General features: G+C 38.0%; 2 protein-coding genes across 3 annotated transcripts; both read left to right on the top strand.

The window, feature by feature from the left end:
• Positions 1-134: 134 nt before the first annotated feature.
• On the top strand, positions 135-9,016 carry LOC103963523 (protein NO VEIN). The gene is made up of 7 exons (XM_009376354.3): positions 135-874; positions 1,136-1,467; positions 1,746-2,412; positions 5,734-5,829; positions 6,558-6,738; positions 7,340-7,979; positions 8,878-9,016. Exons 1-7 carry the CDS (start codon positions 149-151, stop codon positions 8,888-8,890), a joined length of 2,655 nt encoding a protein of 884 aa, XP_009374629.3. The 5' UTR covers positions 135-148; the 3' UTR covers positions 8,891-9,016.
• Positions 9,017-13,342: 4,326 nt separating this feature from the next.
• On the top strand, positions 13,343-23,261 carry LOC125475175 (protein NO VEIN-like). Of its 2 annotated transcripts, XR_007256561.1 has the most exons (7): positions 13,343-14,640; positions 16,773-16,882; positions 19,413-19,833; positions 19,907-20,221; positions 20,568-20,825; positions 21,672-22,870; positions 22,962-23,261. XR_007256561.1 is itself a non-coding variant. In XM_048579571.1 (6 exons), exons 1-6 carry the CDS (start codon positions 13,483-13,485, stop codon positions 22,758-22,760), a joined length of 3,351 nt encoding a protein of 1,116 aa, XP_048435528.1. In that variant the 5' UTR covers positions 13,343-13,482; the 3' UTR covers positions 22,761-23,261. The 2 variants fall into 2 exon arrangements, 1 of the variants encoding a protein (XP_048435528.1); XM_048579571.1 differs by having other exon boundaries at positions 21,672-23,261.
• The last annotated feature ends 655 nt before the right edge of the window (positions 23,262-23,916 follow it).

The raw sequence follows: 23,916 nt of genomic DNA, 5'->3' as shown, positions 1-23,916 counted from the left end.
TGTGATCGTTTATCATACATTGTGCGGTCAAAAATCACTTCAAAATTTAAAATTTAAAATTAAATATAAATAGTACTAATAAAAATTGATCGTATGATGTACAATAAACAGTCATAATTCCGAGATCCCTACATCCTATCCAAAATTAATGCACCTGGACGACCTCGTTGGTGCAGCGACAGGAGAGACGAGAGGGAGCCACGCGTGGAATACATGGAGAATTTATTTTTTAAGAAAGGGACGTCCACCGCTGTCCAGTTTCACTCCGTTTCTTTCCGCCATGTTCAGGCACCCTTCTATTTTCAGACCGCCCTCCGCCGGAGAACGGGATTGGCGACAACCGCTGCCGCCTCAGCAACCATACCCACAACCTCTAAACCCCAATTTCTCTCTCCAAAACCAAAACCCCACCAATTCATCCTATATTTATCCTCAAAACCCCGCCTTTGCCCCCTACCTTGCCCACAACCCCAATTTCCCTAGTTTTACTATCCAAAGCCTTAATTTCCCAATCCAAACCCCTAGCTTCCCGCTCCAAAACCCTATTTTTAATCCCCTACAGCTCCCAAATCCAACGTTTCCGCCTCAGACCTCATCCGAGAACCCGAAACCCAATGTTGATCCTCAACAGCTCCCAAATTCTGCGTTTCAGCCTCAGACTTCATGTGAGAACCTGAAAGAGATGCTGGAGAGCATCGATCAGGCAGTCGAAAAGGCTCGCGGTGATTTTGTGGCGGCAAGAAGGAGCGTCTCGGCGTGGAAGGTGTTACAGTCTGCGCTTGTGACGCTCAAGGTTGATGACTGGAGCTTTCTTCTCGGGCTTCAAATGCATCAAGTCCCTTCTCTTCACCGCCTCATGCTCACCGAAGGCAGGGTAATAGTCACTCACTCTCTCTCTCTCTCTCTCTCTCTCTCTCTCTCTCTATATATATATATATATTGGGTAAACACTTTGTTTGGTTGCTTAGAAAGTGTGGGAAAAGGAATGTAATTGATGGAAAAGATAAATGTCCTTTCATTTGCAATTGGAAATTATTTGTTCTGCGTCGGGAACATATCATAAATTATGTATACAAATTTGTATCCTTATGTATTAAATCTTTCTAATTTTTACTCATTTTCTTTTGTTATGTAGATAAGTTCATTTATCCATTGCTTTGTTCTAGCTCGAAGAATTACATCTTTGTATGATTTGGAACTTGCAATCTGCAAGAATGAGGAGATTGAGGAGTTTGAAGTGCTGGGATTGGGCCCTTTGTTCCGTCACCCCCTTGTTTTGCATTATTTCCCAGTGAGTTCTGATACAACTGAAGTGTTTAAGATAACTAGCGAGGAGATACTATGTTTACTCACCTTTTATCAAGAACATAAACGTAAAGTCTCTGTTGAAGAATTTTTGGATTATATTGTTAAGAGGCGATCAGTTGCAAGCAAGGAAAATATCGGAATTCGAATTTGTAGCTTGGGGTACGTCTCACATCTTTTTCCTTCTATTTTATGATAGATAGGCATTGTGTCTAATAATTGTAATGATTTTGTATAGTAAAAGATTTACAACCCCTCCCTCCTGCACAGATTTAGAAAATGTTGCGACTACTGGATTGATTCACTTTGATGCCTTGAGTGGTTAAAATTACATTTGGCGTGCATAGGCGTTTTGAGTAACTTAAGTTTTTAGTCCTTTGAAAGTACTAGAAAATTATATGTTATAATGCTCTTGTTTGAAGTAAACTACATGATCATAGGGTGCACGTTTCTTCTATTCGGAAAGGCAGGAAGTTAGAACGTGCCGCTCTAATTAAATCTCAAGAGCAAGTTAGAATGCGCCGCTATAAGAAGAAGGAACCAATTCTTACCTCATTGAATGAGCGGCTAGACAAGCATTTCTGTGACATTTCTCAGCATGCTGAATTGTTTTCTGTTGTACAAAAGGAATTTTGTGACAAGAAAGATAGATTTGTTTCTTCAAGTTCAAGGGATGGAGGTGGTAAGGATTTTTTACATGAAGATGACAAAGATAAAGGTCATGCATGCACCGAGGTTAACTTTTCGTTACAATCTGCTAAAATTTCGGACCAAGTGAGTAACTCTACTTACATGTCTGCAATAGAGGAGAGGCCTTTGCTTGGATCAAACCACCCTTCTCCGGCTTGTGGAACCCAAAAGCATAATGAGGGTAATGGGTCCGTAAAAAAGAAACGAAAATACGAAAATCTAAGCAGCCCCATCTCTGTCCCCCAAAAATTACGAAAGAGAGACAAGGTAGAACAAGATGTTCTTTTTACTAAGAATGACCATGAAACCGAGGAGGACATTAGTATGATTAAAACTGATCTTTCAGTTTCCAGTGATTTTTTGAGGAAGTTTATTACAACTTGGAAGGATGCATGTAAGGAGCAGACTGTGACTGAGGTATGTTGTTGCTGTTGTTGTGTCATATGAACAACTTATTATCAAGATACATTTTGCTGTCTAGATCAAACACTTGTCAATGTCCTGTATATTGGTCAGATGCATGTTAGTGCCTTACATATAGTCATTGTTTTCTTAGACCTTTAAATGAAGTTCTAGTTGATAGAACATTTCATTGATTTACTAATTTTTTTCTCGACTCAAAATAATTGTAAGGAACGACATGCTAGAGGGTTTTCCATGTTAATGTAACTATAAATCCTTATATCCTCTATGTATGGCATTTTAAGAAAAAAGAAAAACATTTGAAATAAGTTCACTTATATTTTTATCCTTAGTTTCCTAATTGTGTCATAAATTGTTGGGCTATGCTGGCTTATCAACTATCCCTTGTGGTTTAAACTTTCAAGTTACTTCTATTATTCTCTGTGTTGTGTTCTATCATCGGGTGTAAGTATGGTGCATTCCAATGGATGGGAGTTGTCGAGGGTTCCTATGATCGAATTTAGAACTATCTTTTTTTATTGTCTTAATTTGGTGTTGGAATGTAAAATTTTGTTTTTGGGAAGGTTTTTGAAATGGTGACTCATTTTATTGGTCTAGTGCGGTAATCTTTGCCTAGCATCACCTCAGGATATTTCTTAGAACTTGAGGCTTAGAAGGAACTTTATAGGGAATTCATCGGATTTTTTCTTTATTGTCTATGCGGTATCAAATTCCATACAAGTGTAGAATTACTTGAGTGTCTGTGCAACTGAGAAAGAAAATGATAGGTTAGACCTTGTCACATTGACACCAATCTATTGTGATCCTCCGATGCCTAAGTTGGTAGATTTAGTGGATGAATGCAAATTCAAGAGTTTGAGTTTCTTGGCAGACTAATAATTATCTTCTCATGGTGGAAGGCTATATCTTTATATAGTGGCAAATAATTTTTCTTTTCTTTTTTTTTTTTTGAGAAGAAACGATAAAATTTTATTAAAACATTTACATGAATTACAAAAAAGTGGATTAGAAATCCACCATCTAGCAAAACTAGCTAAGACCTCTCAAGTAGGGCTATTTACAAATAACTAAGGCTGAACCAAAATCATTTTATGGCTGCTAACACATCCCTCACTATATGAGAAAGAGAATAATCCCTGAATTTATTCAAAACTGATGCCCAGCGGGCTGCCCAGTATCTTACTCTACCCCGTAGTTCTTCTACCCTCTCACTCCCTTATAATAAAAAACTCTTCTGTTACGCACCAACCAAATGTTTCCAAGAACTGCCAACACCAAACAGCCCCACAAAGCTTTAGCTTTCCTCCCATTTGAAGTTGGTGCTTGGAAGCTCAAACAACCCTTTGGAATAATCCAACTAGCTCTAACTTCCTTGAACAATTTCCCACACAACTGTATTGAGTAAGAACAAAGGAGAAAAACATGATTAACACTCTCCTCCTACTGCACCAATGAAGACAAATGCAAATAAGCCTTCACCTTTGAGCTTGATCACAGGTGTTGGCCTTCCCAATAGCCACTAACCACGCAAGAACTTTGACTTTCGGAGGAGCTTTTGATTTTCAAATCTGAGAAAAGGTTGGAAAATGTTGCACAGTTCCGTTGTTGCACAAGAATGAGCTATAGGATTTGCAAGTGAACAATCCGGATCTGTCTAGTTTCCACCACCTAGTATCCGCTCTTGATTGAATCAAACGAACATTTTCCACCTTCTGTAATGACCTAGCCACCTCTGCTATCTCCAGCACATTCAAATTTCTTCTGAAATCAGAATTCCAGCTCAATGACTGAAGACAAAAAGCCACAAAACTTGAAATGCTCTGGTCGTGCTATCTCGATAACAAGAATAATCTAGGATACTGCTCTTTCAACGGTCCACCCTTTAACCAACCATCCTCCCAAAACCTCACCCTCTACCCGTTACTCACCTCAAACTTGCAGCACTCCAGGAACGAAGAAAGACCAGTGACATCCGGTGATTGGCTGATTTGAGGTCCAGTATCCCGCCCATTAAGTCAATTAGCCATTTGACTTTGGGAGACATGAGGAGGGGTGCCATTAAGAGTCCTATTTTAGTTTTGGAGGTCCCTTACCTCAAGGATCATGCCTATGACTCTGCCCATGATTATGAGGACTGTTATCCATCACAAATCATGTGGGATCATACTTATGGACCTATGACTGACCATACTTCAGCTTCACAGCTGTCGATATGCAGCCTCTATGGTTGTCGATGTGTAGTTGGTAAGTTATTTGCACTTTACCGAGCTGGAAAAGGACAGCGTATAAATAAATGTGTGTATATATATCTATCTTTATCCCTGAGTTGGTGAGTCTTGTTGCAAAGGAGCTGGTAGCATGTGCATAGAAGCTGATTTTATTTCTTTGCATTGCTCTTTCCTTCCACCAATTTGGAGTAGGTTTCTATATGTTTGTAGTGTGGTTTGTTTGGACAAGAAACTGTTATTTTCTGGCTTTTGGGCATTATGGCACTAGTCCTTGGCATTGTGAATTTTTTGCCGCATTTGGATTTTTTGGGAATAATTCAAATTGAGCAAAAAGAGTGGTTAGTGACTCACAGTATGGTAAATACTTGTGGCGTGGTCAGAGAAGGAGACCAAAGTTTTGCCTGTCCCCCCATTGGGGTACATTGTATAAGAAGAATATGGAATCAGTTGATGGTATCTTCCTCATTACCTGTGATATTGTGGTTTCTCAGGAAGATGAAAAAAGTGGGATCATCCCTAGGGATTGCTTTTCCTTACTCTGTAAGAGCCACAAATGGCGTGGAAGGTTAAGAAGGCCAAATTAATATGGGGTTGTATAACTTTGGCTGTGTTCTGGGTGGTTTTGATAGAGACAAAAAATGGTTTTTGAAGATTGTGTGGGTGTAGGGGTTAAAAAGTTATGGGAAAGAGTTCGTTTTTAGTTTGCACTATGGGCTTCAATTATTTGTTTTAAATTGGCAAGCTGGTATTTGTTAGTTCTGCTTTTTGGTAAGCCTTTTTGTTTCAGCTGATTTTGTTTCTCTATTCTTTTTAGCCTATCAGGAGTTTTTTTCTTGACCACTTTGTCTGTACTATGTAATTTTATTGCCTTTTAACAATTAAATTCTCTTTTCGAAAAAGAAAAAAAGAATCTGTGATGCAAAATGAGGATACTTTTTATTTGGGGCATGATTAGATGTCTAACCTCTCTTTGAGCATCTTTATCCAAGAAATATTGGGATTTCAATCTAGTTTTGTTTTTGAGTAGTGCTTCTGATTTAAGTTCTACAGATATGCGTTCTCAGCAACTGGCTTCTGTTGCTTGTAGGTACTTTGGAGCATGCTTCAGTGTTATGATAAGAGGATGAAAAAAATCAGCAGAATATTTGCTTCAGACCCATTGATTGGATTATTGAATGTTGCCGTAAGTCATTCGGTTGATTCAGTCTCCAACATATTGTGCATTTAAATTTATGTATTTTTTTGGCAATATTCAGTGCTTGATGTTAGCAGTCTAGCTGATATACCTGTTTCTTTGTTTATGCATAAGTCTCATAAGTACTACTGGTGCTCCGTAAATTAAACTCAATATTAAATTGATACTTTGCATTGTAATTTAATATTCAGTGATAAGTGATTCTTTATTGAGGGCTTAGGGAATTAATATAATACCTGAGTATTTGGAAATAGAACGTTACCCATGTCTCCCATTTTAATTTACATATAGGCATGGTGCTAGTGCCGGCAACAGTTGTTAGCTTAGGCACTACATCAGTCATTGGCTTTTCCTTAACTTTGTATCTTGCCTTTTAGTTTTTCTGCATATTTAGACGGCCTTGAAAAGTTCATTACGTTACAGAACTGCTGTTGAAGTTCATCTTATGTATACAAGAAAAAGAATAAATGTAGTACAAAAAAGTTTTTTAAAAATGCATTTTTGTGGTTCTAGAGGACATTTATGCTTTTATTTATCATTCTTAACAATTTCCAATTTTCTATGTTATCTCTATCAATCGTTTCAGCTTTGTAGTACTTGTTTGTGTAAGTTTGCTTCTTTGTTATTAATAGGTAGATAAAATAATAACTTACTGCTGTTTGTTTGAGTTCCTCCAGTTAGTTCTTATTGATGTTGCATGTGCACTTATTTTTCAGGTCTCATCTATCAAATGTGGAATGTGGGATAGCATGTATGATACATCCCAATCCATTGGCCAACACGAATTAAGTAGAACTTCTACTGATAAATACTCTGAATATTTGAACTCAGATGTTGAATCAAATATTAAGGATGCACCGCCAGTCATTACTGAACATGTTACCCAACATACTCAGAGTGAGTAATGCACTTTATGTAGTCTGATATTTTACTAATGGTTATTATATTGTTTTGTATCTTTCTTGAAATTTTGGTTACGTGCTTATTTTTTTTCTTTTATCAGATTTGAATAAAATAAATTAGAAACAGTATAGGTCAAGGACATTTAGAGAATGAAGTATTGAATGAGGGAGTAGCAAAGCGAGTAAAAATGATGGCTGTTATGAAAGGGCAATTTGATTTTGTTCTTATACATGGTATGATGTGTTCATTGTTACATCATCCATTTATTTTTTAATAACGTAATCTTATTCTATTTCAAATGTTTTCAATCTTCATTGATTTTATGTTAGGACTACTAGCATGGCTGCATGAGTAAGTCAAAATAACTGCTGTGCAGCAGAAAAAGGTATTCTGCTATGTATCCTTCGGTGAATAACAAAAAAAAAAAAGGGATAGGAAGCATTAATATCGAAGCAGGAACAAATCATTTATTTCTAGGCCAAGTGACTAAAGACAACTCTGCATTCTGATTAGACATTCTTTGGAAAGAATTTAAAAAGCTTATTACAACATTACACGGTACTCATAAGCCATTGATTATGACAATTTGTGCCAGCCTCACAGTGCCTAGAGCTGGATCATGGCCGTTGTCAGAGAACTCATGGATGTTATCAGAGAGTGCTCACCATGGATTATGACAATGTTGTGGCAGCCTCACACTGCCTGGAGCAGGATCATCAACGTCGTCAGAGGATTCGTGGACGTCGTCAGAGAGTGCTCACCATGGATTATGACAATGTTGTGGCAGCCTCACGCTGCCTAGAGCAGGATCATCAACGTCGTCTGAGAATTCGTGGACGTCGTCAGAGAGTTCTTGGTAAGCCAGTCTGGTGTATGCAGAAGATAATCCAAAAGAGTGAGAAAAAGAACACGGGCAAAGGCTCATCCAGAGGATCTCCTCTTGAAAAAAAAGTCTGCTATCTGTGTGGTCAAGTTGGACACGTTCACAAGAACTGCTTCCAACAGACTGGATCATCTTTGGCTCCAGAGGATCCCTTGGAATTGGTTCAGCACCCAGCTCAGGTCAAACAGATCTGTTGGGAAATTTCCAGTTCATCCCCAGCCACAACAGAGTACGAACAGAGCACCAATGCCACGGAACAGTGGATGCGAATTTGTAGCATGTGGACCTGCAGGTGGTCAAGTAGCTGTTGCTGGAGAAGCGATGGAAGAGAAAGTCAATGCTGTGGTATATGGTAAGGTTATTTTGTTTAATCCGGAAGCTAGGGCAATAGATACTGGTGCATCACACACTTTTATTTTTGCCATATTTTCAAGACTATTGTGATTAGGACCAGAAACTCTGGAGCTACCATTGCGTAATCTGCATTTGAGTGCTCAATATGTGTTGTCCATGTGTGTCTAAACGACGCCACACGAGAAGGGGCATATTGAGAGCGTCAATTCCATGAGGAAATTAAGGGACCTTGCATGTGGTTATAAGGATTGGACTACTCTCCATATTGCCAATAAGATTTATGGTGAAACCTCATCCTCCTTTAGGTTTGAAGGTTGAGGAGTGACATTATCCGTGATAGTTTGATTAAAAGAAAATAATTATACGCTGTTTTCTACACATTTCCTATACAATTGGTCAACTACCAAGCAAAGTTGATAATGAGCCAGCGTACATAAAATATAAAATAAAAAACCATTACACTGAGTGAGTACACTGACTAGCCAAGTCCTGACTTCATAGCCAAATTTGCTGTGTGTAATGGTCTAATATATGTAGTATAAAAATTATACTATTTCATATTATTTTAAGGGCATCGGTTACCTTAGAATTTGGAGATTTGGCTTCTTAATTGGAAAGCTACTGTTAGTTAATTTTGTGGAGTTTTCTATGAGATTCTAAGTTTCAGGCTGATCTTGTTTATTATCCTGTTTCTGTTTTTGTTTTTGTGGACATTGGATCAGCCCTTGTACTGGCATAGTTTTGTGCAATAAATTTTGTCTCTGGTTTCAAGTAAAAACTTGTCCTTTTCACCGTACCTTTCCCTACCTTCAGTTTTGCACCCTTTCGGCCTTCCACATGTGCATTCCTTCACAGAACTGGTGTGCCTTACTGTATTTTGTGATTATACTCCACAGGTGTGTCAGTTGAAGACATAATCAGGAAAGTTGCTACATATTTTGAATTTGATCATGGAATGTGCATCAGCGGTGAGCCACTTCAGGAGAAGATATTTATCTTCTTGAGAAAGCTTTGCAATTGTGAAATTTGGTTGGTTGAAGAATTTCGTGTCAAGGAATTTAGGTGCCTTGGTTTTGGGGAATTTCTAATGTTTCTAGAAAAATATGCCTGTCTACTTCCACATGAGCTGTGCAAGTTCTTGACTGGTGACGGAAGTGAGAAGTGTCCTTTGGAGGTTTGCATGCTCCAGCATTATTTTATTGTGTTAGTTTCTCAAGCTATAAATAGTTTATGGGAAGATGAAGAAATTTGCAAACTAAATATTCCATTACTGCTTAGGAAGCAGTTCCCATTGATTAGTTTCCAAACCATTGAAAATAGTTCTGTAGAAGATTTTCTGAGTATAGTGGAGAAGCATAAAAGCACTGCAATTTCCAAACGTATTCTATTTTCAATGACATTATATGGAACTAGTGACCCGACAGACTCATCTAAGCACTGTAAGAAAACAAAAACCCATGAATCTGTAACCTCCAAGGATGCAATTCAAGTCCTACTCAGAGCTCCAATGATGTTGGATTTAAACTTATGGTCACATTGGGACCTCTTGTTTGCTCCCTCTCTTGGTCCACTTGTACTATGGTTATTGAATGAAGTCAACACTGATGAACTGCTGTGTTTGGTGACGAAGGATGGAAAAGTGATTCGGTTAGACCATTCATCTACTGTAGGTTCATTCTTGGAAGCTGCTCTTCAAGGATCGTCTTTCCAAACAGCAGTGAAAATGTTATCTCTGTTCTCACTATCTGGGGGAGAAAAACATGTCCCAGTGTCCCTTTTGAAATTTCATCTGCAGCATGCATTTGAAGTCATTTTGAAGAATCATCTTCTGGAAGTAAATGGCAGTAAGAATTTTCTTAATCAAGAAAAAGATTTTTCTGGAAAGCAAATGGTTGGTGAAGGTTCGACAAGTAAATTATGTAATGAGTTACACTGGGATGTAACTCGGATGAATATCGGTGAATCAGTTTTATCAAGATTTGTCATTGATTGTCTTGGCTATCTACCTGCAGAGTTTCGTAGTTTTGCTGCCGATGTATTGCTTTCAGGGATGCAATCTGTTTTCAAACATGCTGCTTCAGCCATTTTGGGTGAGTGCAAGCAAACAGAGCAGCGGCTTATGCTTCATGAAGTTGGCTTATCACTTGGAATAATAGAATGGATTGATGATTACCATAAATTTTGTTCTATGATGCTGCTGATTCATTCATTTCTGAGTCGTCATGCTTCACTGTTAGGCATAAAACGGGGTCAGACTCAAAGTATATTAAAGATGTGTCAGATAAGCTTGCCGCTTATGAAGGGACTATGAGTGCATCTGTTATGGAAGACAAGCAAAAAGATGAATGTACTGAAGCCTGTCTAAAGATTAGTTGTGCAGAAGCTTCCGAAGCTACAATTGTCAGTGGCTACCCAGAGCATTATACTGAACTTAATGAACTGGAAGATCGAGTGCTGGTAATTGAGTCGATCAGGAGAGATGAATTTGGTCTAGATTCAAGCCTGTCAAATGTTGAAAGTATCATCCTAAAGAAGCAGCACGCTCGGTTAGGTCGAGCTCTGCATTGCCTTTCGCAGGAATTGTATTCTCAGGATTCCCATTTTCTTCTTGAGCTGGTAAGGCTGCCTTTTTTGCTTTCTTTCAGTGTGCTTAGTGCACTTCATAGTTCTCCCCATGCAACAACTAATAGGTTCATACCAGTGTTAATAGGCATGTTTAAATTCTAAACATTCTGACCGGTAAGGTTGGTCAAACCGTGGCTGAGGAATTTTTTACCAATAAACTGGACCTGCCTAAATTTTATAATCATTAAGAAATTTTTTCAGCTAATTGGTAGATTTCCCATCCCTACTGGCGGTGATCTGTCTCTGCAGGTGGCATAGATCTTCAACATATGGATTTCTTACTGTAGAATATTAGAAATGAGCGTGCTTGACGTACTTGATTTTCCTTTTTACTAATGTGGTGTTACCTTTAATGGACAGACATCAATATCTGCAAGACAACTGTTACTGAGTTTCTATAGTTTATCTGTTTATTCTTTGGTCTTTTTGTATGTAGCATATTTCATCAGTAATATTTTGTTGATACTATAAAATTACAATTTGAATCTTCTACTATCTTTATATGTTTGATGCTATAATCAGAGTTTGGAGTTGAAAACAATCCTCTGATATGCTTATTGTGTTTTAGTTGCACCTAATTATTCTTTATCGCTGCAGGTTCAAAACGCTGATGATAATACCTACCCATCAAATGTAGAACCAACTCTAACATTCATTCTTCAAGATTCAGGTATTCTTGTTTTGAATAATGAACGGGGCTTTTCTGCCCAGAACATTAGGGCACTATGTGATGTTGGAAATTCAACCAAGAAAGGATCTAATGCTGGGTACATAGGGCAGAAGGGCATTGGTTTCAAATCAGTTTTTCGGGTAGGTTGTGAAAATTACATTAGTCTCTCTCTCTCTCTCTCTCTCTCTCTCTCTAAAACGTTATACATAAAAATTTGGATGCTTTCAATCATTGTTTCTGTTTGTTTTGTTCTCATGTACCCGCTCTGTCGTAATCACGTTGATTGTGTAGTTGTTGAGATGCGCAGGCTTGTATTTTTTTCACTGAAAGTTTGCAAGTAATTAAGTTGAATAAAGTTTAGTGCCAGATCATGGATCGTTGCTCTAGGCATCAACAACCTTTATAATTGTTAATACGTCAGAATAGCCTACACTAGAAAAGAACAATTCAAGACAGGAAGCAAGTTGTCCACCGGTCTAGCTCGACTACTCAACTATGATTGTAAAGCATTGCTAAGCATCAAAATGTAGGACAATTTGTCCCGCCCATCCTCATGCAACTTATACTTCTAATAACAGCAACCCAGAAGACCCTCACTCTCTTGTTCGAACCTCCAAAATCCTAATCTGAGTGAGCTTCATTTGTCCTTGGCAAGTTCCCAATACCAAGCCTCTTTTGCCCTTTACCTTTGACCCAAACCCATTTCACCAAGTGATACTTTTCTTCCTAAAATACTTACCGCAAAATAATTCTCATCGAACTTTGTTTTGGCCATATAACACGAGTACTGCATCCAAGAAACAAGGATTTGAATCCAGTTTGCTCGGGAAGTCAACTCCTGCTCCATATTACATAGTTTCTTCTATTACTTTTATACCACCCAAAAAAGAGGCCAAAAAAGCACTTCAACATGGTTACAGCCTTCAGCATACCTACTACGCTTTTCAGCATATCTGTAATTTTATTTTGTTTTCTTTGAAAAGAAACAGGAACTTTTATTAGAAAAGAAGAAATATTTACAATGACTGAATAAGGAATTTACAATCTGAATACCTTGTATTGAGGTTTCATTATTATGCTGTTGTCTTTGTGCAGGTTACAGATGCTCCAGAAATACATTCCAATGGTTTTCATATAAAGTTTGATATAAGTGAGGGTCAGATTGGTTTAATTTTGCCAACAGTTGTACCTCCTCGCAATATTGACTTGTTTAGCAGCCTGACATCTATTGACAATGATAAACGGGATTGTAACAGCTGGAACACTTGCATTGTTCTTCCTTTCAGATCAAAAGTATCAGATGGAACTGTCATGAAAAACATAATTAATATGTTTTCAGATCTTCATCCATCTCTACTGCTCTTTCTCCACCGCCTCCAGTGTATAAAGTTTAGAAACTTGCTCGATGATACCCTTACAGTCATGAGAAAATATATTGTGGGAGATGGTATCGTTAAGATTTCACATGGAAAAGAGAACGTGACATGGTTTGTAGTATCTCAGAAATTGCAAGCAGATTTCATTCGTACTGATGTACAGACAACAGAAATCTCAATAGCATTTACTTTGAAGGAATCAGATAATGGTGATTACAGTTCCGATCTAATCCAACAGCCTGTTTTTTCATATCTCCCTCTCAGAACATATGGACTGAAATTTATTCTTCAGGGTGATTTTGTTCTTCCTTCATCTAGAGAGGAAGTAGATGGAGATAGTCCCTGGAACCAGTGGCTGTTGTCTGAATTTCCTGATTTGTTTGTCAATGCAGAGAAATCATTTTGTTCTCTTCCATGTTTTAAAGAGAATACCGGGAGAGCTGTGACAGTCTATATGTCCTTTGTTCCGCTTGCGGGTGAAGTGCATGGTTTCTTTTCTCCTCTTCCGCGATTGATTACTGCAAAATTACGCGCATCGAATTGCTTATTCATGGAAGGGGGAAATAATGAATGGGTTCCTCCTTGCGGAGTCCTAAGAGGTTGGAATAAACAGGCTCGTTTGCTTCTCCCTGATGCCTTACTGCGTGAGCATCTTGGCCTTGGGTTCTTGGATAAAAATATACTTCTGCCGGATCCGCTCGCAAGAGCTCTAGGTATTAGTGAGTATGGACCCAAAGTTCTGCTTCAACTTATGGATTCTTTATGTCATACACAAAATGGCCTCAAATCAATGGGACTGAGTTGGCTGGCCACTTGGCTAAGTGCACTTTATGCAATGTCATTCAGTTCTTCTGTCAAAGCTTCATTTGAATCGGGAATGGAAATGGAATTCATACATACCCTTCGAAAAATTCCTTTCATCCCTCTTTCAGACTGGTACATACGGTGCAGTGGATGAAGGCCCAATTTGGTTGCATTTTGATGCCTTAAAGACTGAGTTTGAGGGTCAGCATGGACTTGAGTCTTTTCCTGATTTGTATGCTAAACTTCGGATTGTAAATCCTGGCTTTCTCATTGCATCATGTGCTGATGTGCCATCCGTGGATGTGACGACATCTGACAAAGTTACAAGTATGCTTCGTAGGATCGGTGTCCAACAGTTATCCGCACATGAAATTATCAACGAGCACATCTTGCCGGATATATCTGATGACAGGTTTACAGACAGTGATAAGAATTTGATGAATGATTATATTTGCTTTGTAATGGTTCACCTACAGTTGGACTGCTATGATTGTCGTTCTGAACGGGAATACATAATCTCAGAACTAGGAAACAAAGCATATATATTAACAAATGGCGGCTTTAAACGACCAGCTGAAGCATCAATTCATTTCAGTAAAGCATTTGGAAACCCATTTGACATAAATAAATTGATTGATGGGGTGGATCTGGTTTGGCATGAGATTGACATCTCCTATCTGAAGCATCCTGCCACCAGATCACTCCCAAGTGGACTGATGAAATGGAGGGAATTTTTCCAGAAAATTGGTGTTACAGATTTTGTGAAAGTAGTTCAAGTTGAGAAAGGAATCAGTAGTTTATCCGATGCTTTATTGAATGAGTTGATGTTCAATAAGGACATCATTTCCCATGGATTGAATGCCACTGATTGGGAGTCACCTGAATTAGTCCAGTTATTGACCCTATTATCCGGAGATGACGACAAAAAAGGTTGTGAGTATCTCTTAGAGGTTCTCGATACATTATGGGATGATTGCTACAGTGATAAAACAACAGGTTACTGCATTTCTAAATCGGTAGCTGATAGATGGCCTTTCAGATCTTCGTTTATAAGCAGTATCTGTGATGTGCAATGGGTAGTATCAACAATGGATGATGAACTTCACTATTCAAAAACTTTGTATCACAACTGTCATGCAGTGCGCTCGATTCTGGGTGCATCTGCTCCATATTCTGTTCCAAAGGTTAGTTAAACATGGTACACTCAAACTCGCCTTTCCTTTATTTTTCCTGGAAAAGAAACAATTTATTAAAGCAAAAATTTACTATCAGTGAACCGGAAGTCCAGAAGCCGGAAACAAAAACAGGAATTAATAGAGATCTTAAAGTAACAGCAGCCACACTGAAAGTTATGATAGTAACGTCATCCTATAGCTGATGATATAATATGAGGATTTGGTCTTCCAATCTACTATCTAAACCCTAAAAATATTTGTATGATTAATCCCCTGATGATTCCAGCTTCCACCACCTTTTATCCCCTCTCATTTCCACCAAACAAACTCCTTCTAGAAGTGTTAAAAGAGCTGCTAATTTTTCTCTCGTCGTCATTATGAAAATGTCTAAATGTAAGTCCTCATTGCATCCTTTTCTCCCCTATATGAAATCTATACAAAACCTCTCTAACCGACTCCCATGTTAAGGAAACACACAGCCACATGGTAATAATTGTCAACAAGCACAAAAATTTGCAATATCACAAATAAAAGTTTAAGACGAACTAAATATTTCTCTATTCTTTGAGACAATGCTTTAGTTTTTAGATTTGATGCCACATTTTTGAGCTTGCGCGTATGTAATACTTCGTCAACATGGACACTTTCTTGTTAAAGCAAAAATGTCTCTAACTTTTCGAGCATGTTTATAGCTTCTTGGTATGAAACTTTTGGTATTTCCATACTATCGTCATTAAGAATCTTATTTAGGAAATACAACATTCATGAAGGATAAATAAGTCACTAAATAATATTTTTTTAACTATACCTCTACTAAGTAATAACCGCTTTAAAGATATAAAATTAGTTTGGTCCCAACTTTATGACTTTAAAGGGATTTTACCGTATTATTTTTCTTATATGATTTTTCTTGTTAAGTTGACCCATGTAATCGTTAACTAGCTTGAGAAATTTAGGAAAAAAGATGTTCCAGTTCTAAGATGTTAAATTTGGAGCATCGAACCGTGGATCAATTGTTGGAAAAGCCAATGATTTTATACACTGACATGCAAGACTTGGAATATTTGAAGGGAGTTTGACATTTAGGCCCCTGCCAAAAATTTTAACTTTCCTAATAACTTGTGGTAAATTTGTTTTTACAACCAAGGACAAAACCTGTAAAAAAAATCCCTAGTGTTGGTACGTGAGTTGCCTACATCGACTATGTTCTTAATTGTTAGAGAAAGTTTAAACTATGCCCTTAATTGTTAAAAAAAATTGACAAATGTTTATGGGTAATCCAAAAGTTTCTTAAGCCCTTATTAGTTAGATTCTCTTATTTGATTGGGCATTCCTCCCTTGTGGTCAGATTGGGAAAAACATATACATTAATTATATTGGGTGACACAGAACACCTCTGGTAAAGATGAGTCTCAGACGTAGATAAATTGTTTGCTATGATGCAAAGTTAGCAATAATTTTGATTGTTAACTTTACAACTGTTCTGAGAAGTGTATGATGTCAGGACGTGAGCGAACATCTGTTTTGATATTCTAACACTTCCCCACATGTGTGGGTTTTTCCTCATTGCTAGTGAGCTCTAGACATGAAAGCAGCACACATTGGGATGTTTGTAGTCATAGAAATATGATCTCAAGAGACTGTTACAGTTGTGATGTTGACTAATTGGTAATTTGTGGAGAACCCAGGATTTCATAAGTTGCATTGCAATGCTTAGAAATTGGAATTCCTGATGTGGGAATTATATTCTCAACATTAGGTCATGTACTTTTCCTCGTAAGTGTGAGAAGATACAAAAAACAAAAAAATCCGAAAGTTTCTTTTCTTTGAGAGAGAGAGAGAGAGAGAGAGAGAGAGAGAGAGAGAACATATATGTAATTAACTCATTAATACAAAAATATTTTTTGTTTGTTTGTAAGTTGTGTGACATCTGCTGCAGTATTTGCTATTGTAATGCAGGATGTATCATACAACAAGCTTCAAACCAAATAACCAGTAACAAGCTTTAAACTATACAGACTTTTTGTTGTCCATTATTCATCTCACTGTTATCAATCACAGATTCAGCTATGTTGAAGTCTCTAAAGTCGTTTAAAAATTCCTGTATTGTTGATTGTGCTACCTTTTTCTCTTTGAAACAGGTGAGAAGTGGAAAGTTTGCAAGTGATATTGGGTTTAAGACAAGAATCTCTCTTGGCGATGTTCTTGAGATTTTGAAACTCTGGAGGTGTGAGAAACCATTCAGGGCCAGGTATGCTTTGATTACTTTTTTTCTCCCTCGTTTATCTGGAAGTGCAGTCGTTGGTATTTTGTATCTTAATCTACCTTTTCAGGGTTAACCATTATCATCAGTGAAACTGGATCAAAATAAAATACGTAAGCATACACTATGTTTTGTTAAACTTAAACTTTAGCAAAGATCACCGATGTCAGCCACAGGTTACTGGGTCTAGGTTAATGTCGGATTAGAATTCCTCTGAAGACCATGCTGGTGGGGCTAATAAAGCAAATGATTGTGTGATTCTTAGTTTTCGCGTCTTGGCAAAGTCTCTACTTATTTTTAAAGAGATTTATTTATGAGTTCTTAAGTATCGCTTTAGCTATGTTTTATTTCGTCATAAAAAGCAATTTTATCCAGTGGAGTTAAATGGTAGTTTAAACCATTATTCCTCATTATGGATACAACATCACTAAGCAAGCATTATTCCACTAAGTGGCGTCGGCTATATGAATCCTTGAACACCGTTGTGCTCAGTTTTGCACCAAGTCTTATGTTAGATCCAAGTATTCCATATCTTTTCTTATAGCCTCTTTATATGTCTTCTTAGGTTTTCCTCTACCCCATTTCCGTGAGCCTCATTATGGATGAAAGTGAAAAACATGGGAATACAAAGAAAGTGCAACCCCGAGCCAAAAAGGCTCCCACTTTGCGAGGGTTGGGGGAATATCTATTGTACACAGCCTTACTTTTGCTTTGCAAAGAGGCTATTTCCACAACTCGAACCGGTGACCTTTCGGTCACAAGGGTATTGAGAAAACTGGAAGAATGCCCTTTAGGGAGGCTTAAAAAGTCTTTTGCTCCTGTTTTTAAGTTCTATAGATTTCTGCCCTTTTCTGCATGCACAAAAACTTTAGTGCCCTTATTATTGGTGTAAAAGTTTGGCTTGATACAAGCCAAGATGGATGTGAAGGGAATCCCACATCGGAGAAGTACAACATTAATCTAAGGTTTAAATATAGGTGTTCCACTTCTAATTGCCCCGAGGCCTTTTGAGATAAAACTCCACACCAAAGGTCCATTGGTCTTGATACCACCCAGGATATTGGGCTTAGGTGGTTAAGTGGGACAATGTTGGTGCATGGCAGCCTTAGTAGTGGACACTTATGGAGCCCGTGACACAACACTTTACCTAGGTGACACACCTGTTTCCCTTTTTACCTGGAACGAGGCAAACAAAATGCCTCTTCTTCTCATTATTCTTATCTATCTTCTGTTTCTACGACTGACCAGCATAAACGTTTCGAGTTTCCATCACAAAGTTCATATTATTGTTGTACCTTTTTGGTAGTTTGACTTTGTCCTGGAGTTATACCATCACACTATAATCTATGCTTATAAAAAATTTGGAGTTTGCTGCACTTTTGATTTTCATCCGTCAATGAAAGTGAAATTAACACAAGAAAAAGATCCATACCAAAGCAACAAAGGATATATATATATTGAACAATTGGACAACAAAATAGATAGGGATAAATTTCAGATCTATTGGTTTGAGATTAAGAAGAAAATTAGAATCAAATTTTGAGGTACAAGGTAGTGAAGGAGTGACTGGCAGCGTGGAGGAGGTAGGAAGCGACACTTGAATCGACGCCCCCACTAAGCAAGACGGCGGCCCTGTATTTTTTTTCTTGAGACAGCTCGAGCTTTTCTTGACATTCTCCCCTCTAGAGACCCTCGAGCTTTTCTCAACATCTCCTCGAAAAACCCTCAAGTTATTCTCAACATCACCTCAAGAGATCTTGCAAACATTTCTCAACATCCCCTCAAGGGAGGAGGAGGAAGGTGGTGGGTGGTGGGTTCTCGTCGAGGTGACTACTCGTTGGTGAACCTGGAAAGAGGCGCGACGCCGTAAGTTTGCCTTTTCTTTGGTTTTACGTGAGAGATAAAAGCACGATCGTTCTCAGGTAGTTGATCAGTGAGAGAAATTCATGAGGAAGTGGGACAGTTTACAGACTTTGTCTTGTTCAGAACACTTAGGGTTTCAAAGCAATTTAAGGGAGACTGAAAACAATTAAACCTAGGTATAAGGGCACTTAAGACTTTTCGCACCTAAAAACAGTAAAAGTCTATAAAATTTAAAAAGGGGGCAAAAGTCTTTTTCGGCCTCCCAAAAGGGGTATTTTTTCTAAATCTCAATTGGGGGTGTTACATTTTTACCTTATGTTTATCTCTACCAAGTCATCGTATTCTCTCAATGTAGTTTTCTAAAGCTTTTTCAGCAGGGATAAGATGTCTTTTTCTTATTAAATAAAATCAGAACTAGTGCATTCTGTTCCAAGCTTGGTCTTGACCTCTATTGATTGTAGACTTGTGAGACTTTGTGCTATTCTGTACAGTTTCCAAAGTGTGATAAGAAAATTCCACATAAAAAGTTTCTCAATTTCTTTTTTTGATGCTTGACATGTGAGATTCATGTATGTTCGCATTCCTTTATTCTTTTATTTGTTAATTTCCTTGCTTGTGCCCATATTGAACCACACTTCCTTGTCTTCTGTCTCAGCCTAGCACAAATGTTCAAATTTTACTCATTAGTTTGGAATGAAATGGCTCCTTCAAAGCAGATAATTATGGACGAGTTCCATTCTGGACCTTCCATATTTGTTCCATATCAATCTGGCTTCAGTCACGAGGATGTGGTGTCTGGTGTATTTTTGTCCCCTGAAGAAGTATATTGGGATGATTCCTCTAACTTTATCAAGGCGGTCCGTCCTGAGTATAGCTCAACAGCTGTCCGTCCTGTGTGCAGCTCAACAGCTGTCAATCACATCCCCTTAAATAAGATGCTTCGTAATTTCTACCCAGGCCTTCATGACTTCTTTGTTGGTCACTTTGGAGTACATGAGACCCCACCTTTTCGGAGCTACCTTCAGATTTTGTTAGATTTATCAAATGTTGCTTTGCCTTCACAAGCAGCTATTGCTGTAAGTAATCGAGTTTGTAGAAATATTATAACTAGTGCAAGCTACACGGTGATGTAAGAGTTCCTTGTTGCAGGTTTTTCAAGTTCTCCTCAAATGGACTGATGGGTTGAAGTCAGGATCAAGTGCTGAAGATATTCTTTATCTGAAAAGGTCTCTTACGAAGATTGAATGCACGGTGCTTCCTACTGTGCAAGATAAGTGGGTTTCTCTACATCCTTCCTTTGGATTTGTCTGCTGGTGTGATGATTTGATGTTAAGACAGCAGTTTACGCATTTGGATGGCGTTCATTTTTTATACTTCGGTGAACTAAGTCACGATGATGTAGAGATGCTATTTAAGAAAGTTTCCATTCTCTTGAAAGCTTTAGGGATTCCTGCACTCTCAGAGGTGAGATATCTTTGGTTTTGTGTGCGTCTCTGAATCATTAGCAATATGCTTTGAAGTTCGAAGTAAAAGAATTTTAAACGTTGTACTTTTTACATCTGCCCATGCATTGTTACTATGTTATATTGTTATATGAGAAAACATGCTCCATTTCATTTGATTGAATAGTTGACCCAGCTCCTTGTTGTTTGAAGAAACCCTCCGCTTATCTGCATTGTAAAAAGATATGTTGTTACAAGATTTAGGATTTCATATATTGCAAAATTAATGCAGAAAATAAATAGATGAAACAGTGTACACTTGATAGAAATGTAATTGTTATCTTTCCACTTTGTGCATTTGCATGCAGGCTGTAACTCGTCAGGCATTATTTTCCGGTCTGGGAGATTGTAGCTTTAAAGCTGCATTGCTGGATTGGGCTCTTCCATATGCACAACGCTACTTACAAAGTGTACACCCTGATAAATATACACAACTCAAGCACTTTGGATTTGATATAGTAAATCGTCTACAAGTAGTAGTTGTTGAAAAGCTGTTTTATCAGAACGTTATAAAGAGTTTCGGAATTAAATCCAAGAAGAGGCTTAGATGTAGCTGTCTGCTGCAGGTATTCTCTTTTGTCTTTCATCAAGTGCGTGTGTGTGTGTGTGTGTGTTCCTAATGCCTATATGCTTACACCAAAATGCAAACTGACTCAGAAGTTGGTTGGGATCACTATATTTACTAATGGTTTGAAAGGCCAGCAGTAAGCGTAAGTGCTGAGGTATAATCCTTTGGACTTAAGCTAATTAATTTAAAAAGTTTACTAACTAAAACTTAAAACAAACTGTGGAATGAATAGCATATACTAAGTCTGGGAGCTTAAGAAACATTAGCAATCATTTAGCATTGAGGTAAAATTTCTAGGTTATCGCCGCCATGTTGTGGAGAATGGAAAAGAGACCTTGAGTTGGAGGAGAAGCTATTTAAGACGGCGTCAAGAGAGAGTTGGGAGTTGGATCAGACAGAGAAGAGGGTACAGAATTTGTTTTGGCATTCTACTTGGGAAGGAGAGAAAAGGGGGTACATAATTCGGTTTCATTCTTAAAACCTGACAAAGTGGCTATACATGCCCTTTTTTAGGACACAAAATTAGACTGTTAGGTGAAAGGCGAAACGATTAACAAAACTTGGCCACAGTCAGGCGTTTGCGTTCCTAGGAAACTTCTAAATGGAGGCACGGGTCAGGAGATTCTCGACTGCCTTCCTCATGATGCGCCTATGCCTAGCCCTTCAAAATACTGATAATTATAATGTTAACAAATTAGCCTTTGAAATCATATCATGTTCTAATAGTTGATGGTTATGCTTTTTTAATTCGGAAGATTTTGTACCAAGCACTTGTGATACTTGCATAATGGGGACATGGAAACTCTCTTTCAAAGCCATAATTATTTTCATCTTATAAATACAGGGTAGCACGTTGTATACGAACCAAGAGCCTGATTCACACGCATTATTTGTGGAGCTATCACGTTTGCTTTTTGACGGAATTCCAGAATTACACTTGGCAAATTTCCTTCATATGATCACAATCATGGCTGAATCAGGTTCAACTGAGGAGCAGACAGAGTTTTTTATCTTGAACAGCCAAAAGGTGCCAAAACTTTCTGGCGGAGAATCTGTTTGGTCCCTGCCATCAGTGCGTTCATTGACAGACAATTACAAGTCACTCCAAAGTAGTGTAACTTCGACAGAAATAAATGAGGAAAGCTGTTCAAAATCCAAAAGGAAAGCAATAAAGTGGCCACCTGTTGATTGGAAAACTGCACCGGTTGCACAGTTTAGCAGTGCCTTGGAAAAAGAAATGCATGATGATTCTGGTGGCATTATCGGACAGTTGGATAATTTGACTCCAGGTTCAGTTGACATTAATTGGACCATTGAAGATGATTCAGCAACGACATCTGCAGCTTTAGTCATGCCAGACTTCAATGATCTGCAAGAACATTGTGGTGCAGCTTGCAATGAGACTGACAATAGAATGCGTATTGAATTTGATCCTATTAACTTAGGTTTTGTTTCTGACCCTCCCGAGATGCGTTCGTCTAGTTTTAGCCAAAGAGACCAACCTAGACATGCTGGTACATCCAGTGGAAGAGATGGAAGAGATGCGATGCTGACCGGTAGACTAGGTGAGCTTGTTGCTTTTAAATACTTGATAGCAAAAGCTGGAAAGTCTGTTGTGAAGTGGGTCAATGAATGTAACGAAACCGGGCTTCCCTATGACATAGTTATAAGGGAGAAGGAAGATAGTACAGAGTTCATTGAAGTTAAAGCAACCCAGTTCCGGACAAAAGATTGGTTTCGCATATCAATGAGGGAGTGGCAATTCGCAGTTGAAAAAGGTGAAGCTTTCAGCATTTTGCATGTCATTTTGTTGGGTAATAATGCTGCAAGGGTCTCGGTATACAAGAACCCTGTGAAATTGTGTCAGTCGGGCAAGCTGCATTTGAATCTTTCGATGCCTAAGCATCACAAGGAATTATTCCTGCTGTCGTGACGGTGCTTCATAAGCCGGCCCCCATGTGACTGATCGGCTTTGGGCTGCATCCAAAGTTCAGTTCAGCAGGTACATGTTTTACTAGCATGTGTAGATACAAGAACAGAAAGGTACATAGTGATCCCTGCTCTGCTTTGGTACAATTGCAGCAGCTATGCTTTTATACAACTACATCTTGAGTTGCTGCTCTCATTTGACCAGATTTTAGCGTATCCGTGTCATATCCTACCGATGTGCTAGTCCGGTTGGTTTGCTGGAATTTGCGTTGCAGCAACTACGATCAGGCGTGCCACGATATACTAACTCTAGCAGGACTTGTTATGGTTCAGTGAAGAATCGAGTCGCTGTTGTATGTATAATGATAAATTCTGGAAAGTGTATGTATATATGTACTTAAAGAAAGAACTAACTTATGTAGTTGCTTTTCATAGGTATCAGCTCAGTCAAGACATATTTGTACATTATACCTGAGATTTTATAAAATACTAGCTTCTTGTCACACGTTTATATAGCAATTGGCCCTTTTTCTTGTTTTACTTATTAGAATTGTTATTACTATTCTAAAAAAAACTCATTATATTATAACAATAGACAGATTTGTAATAACGGGAGGCAAAAGGCAGACAACGCAACTGAACATTTTTTATTTTTGTTTTTATTGAAAGGAGAGGAGAAGAGAGTGAAAGAGTACGTGGGAGTGGAGAGAGAGGTTTAATTCTTTTTTTTTTCTAATCTTTAAAAATTAAAGAAAATTAGAGACGTTAAAATCATCTGTAGTGAGACTTAAATAAAAAACATTAAAATTTTGTTTGTGAGATTACGCGGCTGCCTTTTTAACTTTTTTGTTATGTTAGAACTTAGAAGACTAACAATTATACACACATGAAACATATATTTTAATAAAATATTCAAAAACAAAGAAAGTTGAGAATCTTAATACTCAACAGTCAATTCGCCCCACGCGTGGAACCTGAGCACACAAACAAACTATGACAGAATCAAAACCGAAGTCCGTGAAAACACGAACACGTTTTGACGAAATCTAAACAGAAAAAAAAGACGACATCAATGAACATCTCGGTCTTTGACTTGAGTGAATAAATGCGTTTGTGTAATTACAGGGACTATTTGTGATTAAAACGAAAAACCTATTTAT

Source organism: the organism of the source record quoted next, unplaced genomic scaffold, assembly GCF_019419815.1.
Source record: "Pyrus x bretschneideri cultivar Hongxiangsu unplaced genomic scaffold, Pyrus_bretschneideri_v1 Contig14, whole genome shotgun sequence".
Classification (NCBI taxonomy): domain Eukaryota; kingdom Viridiplantae; phylum Streptophyta; class Magnoliopsida; order Rosales; family Rosaceae; genus Pyrus; species Pyrus x bretschneideri.
This window is presented reverse-complemented; position numbering and strand designations above follow the sequence as displayed.

Coding starts and splice junctions, on each gene's coding strand:
- LOC103963523 (XM_009376354.3), top strand. CDS start 149: ATGCACCTGGACGACCTCGTTGGTGCAGCGACAGGAGAGACGAGAGGG. Junction 1,468..1,745: donor ATTCGAATTTGTAGCTTGGG/GTACGTCTCACA, acceptor ACATGATCATAG/GGTGCACGTTTCTTCTATTC. Junction 2,413..5,733: donor AGGAGCAGACTGTGACTGAG/GTATGTTGTTGC, acceptor TGTTGCTTGTAG/GTACTTTGGAGCATGCTTCA.
- LOC125475175 (XM_048579571.1), top strand. CDS start 13,483: ATGCAATGTCATTCAGTTCTTCTGTCAAAGCTTCATTTGAATCGGGAA. Junction 14,641..16,772: donor CTCCATATTCTGTTCCAAAG/GTTAGTTAAACA, acceptor TCTTTGAAACAG/GTGAGAAGTGGAAAGTTTGC. Junction 20,222..20,567: donor GGATTCCTGCACTCTCAGAG/GTGAGATATCTT, acceptor ATTTGCATGCAG/GCTGTAACTCGTCAGGCATT.